Here is a 12095-nt window from a genome sequence, read left to right as displayed (position 1 = left end):
AGAACATCATCCCTACAGTAAAGCACGGAGGTGGAAACATGATGCTTTAGGGCTGTTTCTCTGCTAAGGGCACAGGCAAACTTTGCCGCATTGAGAGGCCAATGGACGGGACCATGTATTGGATGAGAACCTTCTTCCCACAGCCAGAACACTGAAGATGGGTCGTGGATGGGTCTTCCAGCATGACAATGACCCAAAACATACCGCCAACGCAACAAAGGAGTGGCTAAAGAAGAAGCACATTAACAACTTGCTTACTGGGCATTTAAAACTCCTTCCTGCCCAGGCCAATTTTCAGCTTTCAGCACTGTCACTCTTTACATGACAATTGCGCAGTCATGCAACACTGTACCCAAATAAAATTTTTCTTTTTTTTTTCTTTCCCCCCACAAATAGAGCTTTCTTTTGGTGGTATTTAAGCACTACTGGGGGTTTTATTTTTTGCTGAAAAGAGACCAAAAATTTTGAAAAAAAAAACAAAAAAAAAAGTTTCATAGTTTGTTATAAAATTTTGAAAACGGGTATATTTTCTCCTTCATTGATGGGCACTGATAGGCTGCACTGATGGGTGGCACGGGTGGGCACTGCATAGCAGCAGTGCCTCTGTCTGAAGACGGTGATCGGCTTTTTTTTTTTTCCCTCACTCTGTCAGTGTGAGGGGAGAAAAAAAAAGCAGATTGACGATCTTCTGTTTACATCACGTGATCAGCTGTCATTGGTAATGATTAACCACAAGATGTGTTCAATGTGTCAATGTGACTGAATGCTGGTGTCCTTGGTGATTAATAAAAGGCAACTGGAACCACCGAATGGGCAGCTGTTTCTTTTTCTTGAGGATTTCTACAGAGGCGGGCCGGGGCTGGCACTCTTGGTTGGGTTCCATTTGGGCTTATTCCATACACCTGGAGCAGCGGGTTCTTTTCCCTTTTGATCACGTGGTAAGGGGGCGGGATCCACCCCTTGCTCCAATCTGTAATCAGCCAAGTCTCATTGATTCAGTGATCAGAGCGCGCCCCGCAGCAGGCCACAGGCAGTTCATGCACGGGTGGATGTCTATTGACGGTCTAATTAAGACCTGCTCTGTAGCCAGTGGTGTATTTTGTTTTTGTACTGCCCTAGGCAAGACTAAAATCGGGTGTCCCACCCTTTCCCCTTTGTCCCACCCATTTGTTCTGCCACTTCCTTACGGGGTCCTTGGTGGTTGTGCAGGGTGTGGATTGGAGAAGTAAGCATATAGGCAAGTGGAGAGGGGGTGGGGGCACCCCACACACAGGTAGGTGACACTGACACACTCTCCTCCTTGGACATGATAGTCTGCTGACACATCACACATACGGGCCCGATGGGTGACAGCAAGAACAGGAGAGTGGACGGAGGTCAGAGCATGCACTCTTCTCTGAGCCGCTCTCCTCTCCCTTCGGCTGACTGGAGAAAGGGGAGAGGGGTGAGCGGGGGAGATGCAGACAGCCCGCAGCTCTCCTCTCCCTTGTCACTGCGCTGCTGCGAGTTCTCTGGCAAATGGAGAAGCTCTGTCACCTCTTTACCAATTTGGGGGGGGGGTGGCTCGATGTCACCCCTCTGGAGGGTGTCACCCGGATGTGGTCCGCACCCCCATAGGGACGCCACTTGTCTGTGATTCAGCTGTACTCCCCTGGTGGTGGCCCTGCGTGAGGGAGAAGGGGGCGGGTGCTTTTTTTTTTTCGTGTGGGGACAGCCAAAATACAGCACTGGCTGTAGCCGTCATTCAGCTATAGTGTAGGCGAGAGGTGGTTAAGGTCATGGAATGCCCTAGCCAGTTTCCAGACCTTTAAACCTATAGAAAATTTATGGAGGGACCTGAAACTTCGAGTTGCCAAGCGACAACCAAGAAACCTTAAGGATTTAGAGAAGATCTGTGAAGAAGAGTGGACCAAAATCCTTCCTGAGATGTGTGCAAACCTGGTCACCAACTACAAGAAATGTCTTGCAAACAAGGGTTTCTCCACCAAGTACTAAGTCATGTTTTGCTTGGGGATCAAATGCTTATTCTGGACTTTTGTTTGATATTCTGTCTCAATCATTTAAAATACACCTATGATAACACTTATAGACCCCCTATTTTTTAATTTTTTTTATTTTTTTAAAGTGGACAAACTTACAGAATCTGCAGGGGATCAAATAATAATTTTCTCTACTGTGCCTCTGAGAGTTAGAGGCTTATTGTTATAGTGGAGGTGTTTTTTTTTTTTTTTTTCTTCTCGTGTATTTTGTGGCTGTTTTTGCCTTTTTATATGTTTTTTTTGAGATATGCCTTTTTTTTTTTTTTTTGTATGTCTGTGTTTATTGAAAAAAAGGAAAATTTTAAATAAAATCTGAATTATTATATAGAGGGATAGTGGTAACCCCCAAATATTGGAATTAATAGGAAAAAAGTACTAGTTTTTGCTATACTGTTGTTCAATCTGTCCTCCTGTAGTATTCCTTTTCCACCACTAGATGTCCTTAGTCTTCCACCTTCAGTCATGGCCAGTATCGTTTAACCAACTGGGACTGTACAGTGAAAGGAGAAGCAGCACAGTGATGGGCTCATCTCATTCTGCTTTCTCCTTTGATCAGCATGCTTCATGACGCATCTGAACTGAAGGCCCTCTTGTACTGCTTCTCCCTCCTATACTCTGCCTTACAGGGATTACAAGGGGCTGATACAAAGTCAAATTCAGGTAATTACGCTGCTTTATTTATAAAGAATTAATCTTTACAGAGCTGCAAATAATTTGTCTATCTGCCTGGAGTTCAACTGTAAAGGCACCTTGACCATTCTATTTGTCCCCTCAGTCATGCGTATTTGCAGCTGATTATACCATGTAACCTTTTGCGCAGGAGGGAATCGGAGAGGCGGAATCACTCGCTGGCACGCCATGCTGACATCCTGGCTGCGGTTGAAACTAGACTTTCCTTACTCAACATGACGTTTATGAAATATGTGGACTCTAATCTTTGTTGTTTTATTCCTGGAAAGGTGAGGAGTTGGCTATATAAATTAATTTCTGTATAAACACATTACCACTGTTTGTGAGACAGCCAAATTCTACAATTTTGCAGAAAAAAAAACAGAATTTGCCTTTTATATGGCAGAAACCCACAGATGAATATGAAGTGAATAGTACAGCTGTTCATTGTGCTCAAAACTGCCTTAAGGAATTAGTGTTACTAAACCCACAACAATAAAATCAGTCTGTATATGGAGAAAAGCATGCTTGTTATACCCACTACAGAACCTAAGGGGTTAATCCTGTGCATTGTGTAAAAGGGCTGTTTGATTCTGTCTTCTCTGAGCTTCCTCTTCATCCACAGTACCCAATCCATCTCCTGATAGAACAGAGCCTTGATGGCACTCTGCACATGCTCAGTTTGGTGTGTATTGCTAGAGGGTTTTTTTTTGTTAGTTTTTTTTGGGAGGGTGCATATGATTGGCACAGGGCCAATCAACACTGTCCAGACAGAGGGCCATGGGTTCTGCAGCCTCATAGGACAGTCGGAGGAGAATGAAAACTCCTACAAGCTTTAACCAGACACTGATAGAAGTCATGACACTGGTATATACTGCTGATGAGAAAAGGTATTTTAGCAGTTTATATTTACTAAAATAATTCCATGTACTGTGGGAGATCAGATACAGTGATGGGGGAAAAAAAAGTATTTGATCCCCTGCTGATTTTGTTCTTTTGCCCACTGACAAAGAAATGATCAGTCTATAATTTTAATAGTAGGTTTATTTTAACAGTGAGAGACAGAATAACAACAAAAATATCCAGAAAAACTCATTTCCAAAAAGTTATAAATTGATTTGCATTTTAATGAGTAAAACAAGTTTTTGATCCCCTATCAATCAGCAAGATTTCTGGCTCCCAGGTGTCTTCTAAACAGGTAAAGAGCTGAGATTAGGAGCACTCTCTTAAAGGGAGTGCTCTTAATCTGAGCTTGTTACCTGTATAAAAGACACCTGTCCACAGAAGCAATCAGATTCCAATCTCTGCACCACGTCCAAGACCAAAGTATGTCAGGGACAAGATTGTAGACCTACACAAGACTGGAATGTGCTACAAGACCGTCGCCAAGCAGCTTGGTGAGAGGGAGCCAACAGTTGGTGTGATTATTTGCAAATGAAAGAAACCCAAAATAACTAAGTCTCCCTCGGTCTGGGGCTCCATGCAAGATCTCACCTTGTGGAGTTTGAATGATCATGAGAACGATGAGGAATCAGCCCAGAACTACACAGGAGAATATGGTCAAGGCAGCTGGGACCATAGTCACCAGAAAAACAATTGGTAACGCACTACGCCGTGAAGGACTGAAATCCTGCAGCGCCCACAAGGTCCCCATGCTCAAGGTCCCCATGCTGAAGTTTGCTAATGAACACCTGAATGATTCAGAAAAGAACTGGGTGAAAGTGTTTTGGCCAGATGAGACCAAAATCAAGCTCTTTGGCATCGGCTCGACTTGCCCTTTAAGAAGCGGCATTGTGGGCGCGCGTACGCTCCGTGCCTGCGGGACCCGCGGACTCCGATGTCCGCCGGCTCTCACTGCTGTCAATCAAAGCCAGTGACACGGGAGCCGGGGCCAAGTCCTGCTGCCTATGTCAATGGACTCGGAGCAGGACTTGGGAGCGCACCCACACGAGTGCCCACAGGGAATGTGGGTCTCCGTGAGCACTCGAAAAGAGAAGGGGTGCTGCCGAAGGACCCCAGAAAAGGAGGATCCCATGCACGGGGGGGGGGGAGCATAACATTTTGTTATTTAACCCCTTCCCATCTGCCAAATGACAGCTGGGTGGCGCGGCTCTCGTTCTGGGTGGACGTCATATGACGGCCGCCCAGAAAGGCTGCTCTCGCGCGCCCCCGGGGGTGCGCCGTGCTGCTAGGACCCGGTGCAACTCCGATCTGTGTAAAGAGCTGCGGCTCTTTAACCATGAGATCAGCTGTGTCCAATCACAGCCGGTCACATGTAAACACGATGATGCTGGTAATCGGCGCTCCTCACCTCACACTGACAGAGTGTAAGGAGAGGAGAGCCAATCAGCGGCATCTCCTCACAGAGGACATCTAGGGATGTAATCAGGGCACCGATCATCAGTGCCCTGATTACAATTAAATGCCACCAGTGCCAGAACTGTGTGCCCACAATTGCCACCAATCAGTGGCTATTAGTGATGCCAGTCAGTGCTGGCTATCACTGCTGCCCATCAATGCCGCCCACCAGTGCCTATAAGTGCGGCATATTCATGCCTCCTCATCAGTGCCACCTAATCAGTGCTGCCTCATCAGCGCCCAATGAAGGAGAAAAATTACTTATTTACAAAATTTACCGACAACTAGAAACTAAAAACTTTTTTTTTCAAAATTTTTTTTTTTTTTAATAAAACCCCCAGCAATGAAGAACCTTTACTACCCCTTTAAACCAAACCCCACAACTTTCACTGAGTAGCCCCACTCAGAATTGCAAAGCCTTTCCTCCAAAAAGAAAAAAAAGCCACTTCTTCCTTCACATGACATGCATACCAAGGCCCCATTCATTTCAGTGGGACAGCAGTACTCATGGTGTCCTCAAAATCAGCTGATCGTGGCTAAAAGCTAATTTAAGAGCAAGTAGGGAACATGCAGGGAAATACATTTTTATAAGGTACTGTTTAGGTTTGCAATGGCATTTGGTACACATAAAGTGGAATTATATCCTTTGTAAGTATCAAAACTGGACTGACAAAAATACAAGTCATTTGGCAAATCCCATATTTGTATTTTAGCTGTTTATCCACTTCAGCCCCAGAAGAATTTACCCCCTTCCTGACCAGAGCACTTTTTGCGATACGGCACTGAGTCGCTTTAACTGACAATTGCACAGTCGTGCGATGTTGCACCCAAACAAAATTGACATCCTTTTTTCCCACAAATAGAGCTTTTTTTGGTGGTATTTGATCACCTCTGCGGTTTTTATTTTTTTGTGCTATAAACAAAAAATAGTGACAATTTTGAAAAAAAAACAATATTTTTTACTTTTTGCTATAATAAATATCCCCCAAAAATATATAAAAAAACATTTTTTTCCACAGTTTAGGCTGATATGTATCCTTCTACATATTTTTGGTAAAAAAAATAAAATCGCAATAAGAGTATATTGTTTGGTTTGCGCAAAAGTTATAGCATCTACAAAATAGAGGATAGATTTATGGCATTTTTATTATCAATTTTTTTAAGTAATGGCGGCAATCTATGATTTTTATCGTGACTGTGACATTATGGGAGACACATCGGACACTTTTGACACTATTTTGGGACCATTGTCATTTTTACAGCAATGAGTACTATAAAAATGCACTGATTACTGTGTAAATGACACTGGCAGGAAAGGGGTTTAAGGATGAGCTCCAGCGAGTTCGCACACTCCACCTGCCGAACCCGCCAGAAAGTCGGCGCGGCGCTCCACTGCGCTAATCGCAGGCAGTGAGACATTTTCCTGATGTGCGGCTGCAGAGATCGGGAAATGTCTCACTGCCTGTGATTAGCGCAGCGCCGTGCCGACTTCCTGGCGGGCTCGGCACATGGAGTGCGCAAACACGCCGGAGCTCATCCTTACAGGGGTTAAACCAGGGGTCTCAAACTGGTGGCCCTCCAGCTGTTGCGAAACTACAAGTCCCATGAGACATTGCAAGGCTGACAGTTACAAGCATGACTCCCACAGGCAGAGGCATGATGGAACTTGTAGTTTCATAACAGCTGGAGGGCCACCAGTTTGAGACCCCTGAGTTAAACACTAGGGGGCGATCAAGGGGTTAAGTGACACTAGGGAGTGATTCTAACTGGGGGGTGGGGCAGTGGGCTACCAAGGACATGACAGGGAGCAGTAGATCTCTGTCTTGTCACTAGGCAGAACGGGGAAATGCCTTGTTTACATAGGCATCTCCTAGTTCTGCTGCTCAGTGACATGATCGCGGACACCGGAGTCCGTGGGTCCCGCAGGCACGGAGCATGCGTGCGCGCCCACAATGCCGCTTCTTAAAGGGGACGTACCTGTACACTCATTTGCGCAGCCGTACCATTGTACCGACGTATATCGTTGTGCACTGGTCGGCAAGCGGTTATATAGTTCTTTACCTGCAGTTCAGCTTTAAAGTGTTACTAAACCCAGGACTCTGCATTCACTATACAGTGAGGGAAAAAGTATTTGATCCCCTGCTGATTTTGTACGTTTGCCCACTGACAAAGAACTTATCAGTCTAATTTTAATGTTTTAATGGTTTATTTTAACAGTGAGAGACAGAATAACAAAAATATCCAGAAAAACGCATTTCAAAGAAGTTATAAATTGATTTGCATTTTAATGAGTGAAATAAGTATTTGACCCCGTCCCAAAACATGACTTAGTATTTGGTGGCAAAACCCTTGTTGCCAATCACAGAGGTCAGACGTTTCTTGTATTTGGCCACCAGTTTTGCACACATCTCAGGAGGGATTTTGTCCCACTCCTCTTTGCAGATCCTCTCCAAGTCATTAAAAGGGATTGTAAAATCTTTTTTCCCCCTTAAAAATAACAAACATGTTATACTTACCTGCTCTGATACAGTGGCTTTGCACAGAGCAGCCCAGATCCTCCTCTTCTGTGATCCTGGCCCCTCCCTCCTGTTCAGTGCTCCCACAGCAAGCAGCTTGCTATGGGGGCACCCACGCCGGGTCACAGCTGTCTATCTGCATGTACCTAGCCCTTTCAGGTGCATGCAGATAGATACCAGAAAGCAGCATGGAGGGTAATTCACAATGTGTGCTGCTGTGCCCCCTGCAGATTTGGACTTTATTAAATCTCCTTCAATGGGATACCTGGCTGAAGCTGGCATTGAGTTGCATTGTGAAAATGGATGAGGATGACTCTGGGTGGATATGAGAGTTACATTGTGGAGAGCCTCTTCACAATGTAACTCATCCCCACACAGAGTCATCCTCATCCATTTTCACAATGCAACTCAAACATCTTCATCCACTCCCAGCATCTACTCCATCCCTCCATTCTCCACAATGCATCCACACCCAGCACCATCCATCACTCTCCACAATGCATCCACACCCAGCACCATCCATCACTCTCCACAATGCATCCACACCCAGCACCGTCCATCTCTCTCCACAATGCATCCACACCCAGCACCATCCATCACTCTCCACAATGCATTCACACCCAGCACCATCCATCACTCTCCACAATGCATCCACACCCAGCACCATCCATCACTCTCCACAATGCATCCACACCCAGCACCATCCATCACTCTCCACAATGCATCCACACCCAGCACCATCCATCACTCTCCACAATGCATCCACACCCAGCACCGTCCATCTCTCTCCACAATGCATCCACACCCAGCACCATCCATCACTCTCCACAATGCATCCACACCCAGCACCGTCCATCTCTCTCCACAATGCATCCACACCCAGCACCATCCATCACTCTCCACAATGCATTCACACCCAGCACCATCCATCACTCTCCACAATGCATCCACACCCAGCACCATCCATCACTCTCCACAATGCATCCACACCCAGCACCATCCATCACTCTCCACAATGCATCCACACCCAGCACCGTCCATCTCTCTCCACAATGCATCCACACCCAGCACCATCCATCACTCTCCACAATGCATCCACACCCAGCACCGTCCATCTCTCTCCACAATGCATCCACACCCAGCACCATCCATCACTCTCCACAATGCATTCACACCCAGCACCATCCATCACTCTCCACAATGCATCCACACCCAGCACCATCCATCACTCTCCACAATGCATCTACACCCAGCACCATCCATCACTCTCCACAATGCATCCACACCCAGCACCATCCATCACTCTCCACAATGCATCTACAACCAGCACCATCCATCTCTCTCCACAATGCATCTACACCCAGCACCATCCATCCCTCTCCACAATGCATCCCCATCCACCCCTCCAGTCTACACAATGTATCCCCACCCACGCCCAGCACCATCCATCCCTCCCTCCAGTCTCCACAACGCTTAGATTTTGAGATGAAGGAGAGAAGAAAAAAAAAAATCAGCCTAAAATATTGGCTGCAAAAATCAGCATCGGCCAGAGAAAAATACATATCAGTTGACCTCTAATTTTCAATTCCCTGGCTGAGGGAAGGAGGTTCTCACCCAAGGTTTTATGGTGCATGGCCCTATCCATCATCCCTTTGATGCGGTGCAGTTGTCCTGTCCCCTCAGCAGAAAAACACCCCCAAAGCATAATGTTTCCATGTTTGATGGTGGGGATGGTGTTCTTGGGGTCATAGGCAGCATTCCTCCTCCTCCAAACAAACTCCAGTTTGTCCATTTAAAAGAGGCTCTGTTGCAATCTGGAAAAAGAAAAAACAAAAAAGCCTCCCTGCAAAAAAGGCTTTAATACTTGTCCTACAACCCTTGCCACCAATCACTGCTGTCTTGAACAGCAAACCTTGTTGACAATCCTCTTCATCTGACACTTTTTGTGTATTGTTGCGTGTCTGGTTCCTAGCTGCTTGCTGTGGTTTCAGCCACTGGTCCCTACGTCATACAGCATGCATCGGTGGACCAGGCACCCAGTACACCTGGGGAAAAAAAGTTTTTTTCCATTCTAAGACCTTGAGGATCCCCCAGGTATTTTCTGTACTTGCTGAAAATGTACTTGGACTGCAGTAAAATCCAGCTACCACATTTAAGGGCTGGAAAGCTGCAATCAGGGCCGGACTTTCCATTGGGCTTGACGGGGCTCGAGCCCATGGGCCCCGGCCAATAGGGGGCACCGCCCGTTCCGAAAGCCGGCTCTGTATCTCGGTGGCGCCATTTTTAAACTGAAAGGCTGCAATGACAAGGTAGCAATGACACTGGATCAAGGCTACACTGACAAGTCTGCAAATGACACTGGGGTAAGGCTACAATTACACTGACAAGTCTGCAGATGGACACTGATAAGGCTGCATTGATGGGCATTTAAATGTAAGTTTTTTTCCTTAAAATTCCCTCCTAAACTCGGGGTGCGTGTTATACGCCGATAAATACGGTAATAATCATTTTATCCATTTTTACTGCTTTTATTAATCATGGACCCAGGACGAATACCAGTACAGTATCCCCACTTACACGCTTATATATTATCTACTTTTGTGAGTAGCCATTTGGCTGCTTTGTCTTGTCCAATTAAACAGAAGTTCTTTAATACTGCACTGAGTCTGGCGCACCTTGTCCTTTTCTATTCCTGTTTTATAGAGCTGTGCATATGTATAGAAGGTAGGGCCCGAAAGTGACTCAAGCCCAGGAGCCCCCACCACCCTAAGTCCTGCCCTGGCTGCAATATAATACATTTTCGTTGTTAGGTTTACATGTGCTTTAAAGCTGAAATGTAATCCTCCTTTTCCCTCTCATCAGCATGCCAATGACTTCTTTTTCCTTACATACCTTTTTTTTGTGACCCTGTGGTGTCATCACTGTGTCTCTGTGCTTCTCTTTGCAATGCAGGCAGATCATGGTTGGTAGAAGGAGCCAGCAGGATGCCACGCATTTCTTTCTAAAAACGTAACCGCACCCTGCTTAAGTACACCTGTTGAGAGCCCCTAGCTCTGATGCAAGCAGCAGGCTGCCTCATGGGACGAGCAATGCAGATATGAAAATGCCTTGATAGGTGAATGCCAGCCTGGAAGAGTGGGTCTTTCTAGGCAGGCTGCGTCTGCATGCAGACCGCCCTAGGCAATGCCCACATGTGATGCTGAACCTCCATGATTGAGAAAACTAAAATTCAATGAATGAAAGGGGCAGGCCAGGGACAGATGCACGCTGTGAAAATCTTAGTTTGCAGTGAAATCAGTGTAAGGAATTTCAGTACAGGGGGAGGAGCTTGTTCAACTGTGCCAGACTTAAAGTAGAAGTCCACCCTAACACTAAAATCCCTGCATCTACAGACATCCACGATCTAACAAACCTATCTAGCCCTGTAAAGAAGAAATCAATATACATACCTTTTTTGAAGCTGATCTGACCCAGTCCCATGCTGAGCTGTCATCTGCGGCTTCGCTATGTAGGTGGGTGCAGAGGACAACGGAAGCCTCGTAGCAAGTTTATGGGTGACTTCGCTCCCTATTCATTTCACAGCCGTGGTCTGTTGTGTCTTCTGCATTTCCTTTGCCACTGGAGATCAGATCGGCTTCAAAAAAGGTATGTATACTGATTTCTTCTTTACAGGGTTAGATATGTTAGTGTTAGATCGTGGATGTCTGTAGTTGCAGGGATTTTAGTTTTAGGGTGGACTTACACTTTAAGGTAAGGCCTGAGTTCAGTTTTTTTTAAGCCTTTTCTGTGCAGGCTTTTTTTTTTTTTTAAATATATAGGTGACTAAGCTGCTTTAAGGTAAACAGTGCTATGATAACTTGCTTGTCCCTGCTCATTTAAAAGGCCCAGCAAAGGGCACAGCTTCCTCTGGGTTAAGTGGCGTGTTCATAGCGGTGAAACAAAATTGGATAGGTCACTTGCTCTTTGACGCATGAAATGATATGATCAAGTTTTTTATCAGAAAACGTCTCTTCACTGTGAACAGCAGGTGGCGCCTCTGTCAATTTGACAGTATTTACAGTAATACCTAGCTGTTTACTTTAATGACCACTAGGTGTCACTCTTGAAGCACAGCTTGTTAAAGTGTGTGTGTTTAAGGCGCATATATGTCGATGCCAACCCCTCTATTAGAGGCTGGCATAGCACACTGTGTATGTTGTATTTAAAAATGAGCGCTGTAAATACTGAATATCAGCTGTCTTTAGGCTGGTCTCATCACTCTAATAGAGAGGCTGGCAATGACAATTTATATTTTAATATTAAAATAATAGCGGGGGGGGGGGGCAGGGCCGGACCAGAGACAGACAGAGGGAGCTGACGGGGAGGAAGGAGGGGATGAGGGGGAAGAGCAGGCAGCCTATCACAGAGGGAGGCACTTTGACCATGGTGATCAGTGCTGAGCTTCCCTGGTTATCGTGGTCTGTTTAAAGAGGGGCATACAGGAAGTGGTAGGTTTAGGGGTTTTTTTGTTTTG

At 45.7% G+C, this 12095-nt stretch overlaps 1 protein-coding gene across 1 annotated transcript in view; it reads left to right on the top strand.

Annotated features, from left to right (window-relative positions):
• FBXO28 (F-box protein 28) overlaps positions 1–12095 on the top strand; it is a 52998-nt gene that overhangs the window by 28257 nt on the left and 12646 nt on the right. Inside the window, exon 3 of the mRNA XM_073628330.1 lies at positions 2860–2998. Coding sequence (XP_073484431.1) covers positions 2860–2998 — 139 coding nt within the window. The remainder of the gene's footprint in view (positions 1–2859; positions 2999–12095) is intronic.

This window comes from Aquarana catesbeiana, linkage group LG04 (genome assembly GCF_042186555.1).
Source record: "Aquarana catesbeiana isolate 2022-GZ linkage group LG04, ASM4218655v1, whole genome shotgun sequence".
Taxonomy (NCBI): domain Eukaryota; kingdom Metazoa; phylum Chordata; class Amphibia; order Anura; family Ranidae; genus Aquarana; species Aquarana catesbeiana.
The sequence above is the reverse complement of the archived record's forward strand: the minus strand, read 5'-3'. Positions and strand labels throughout refer to the sequence as shown.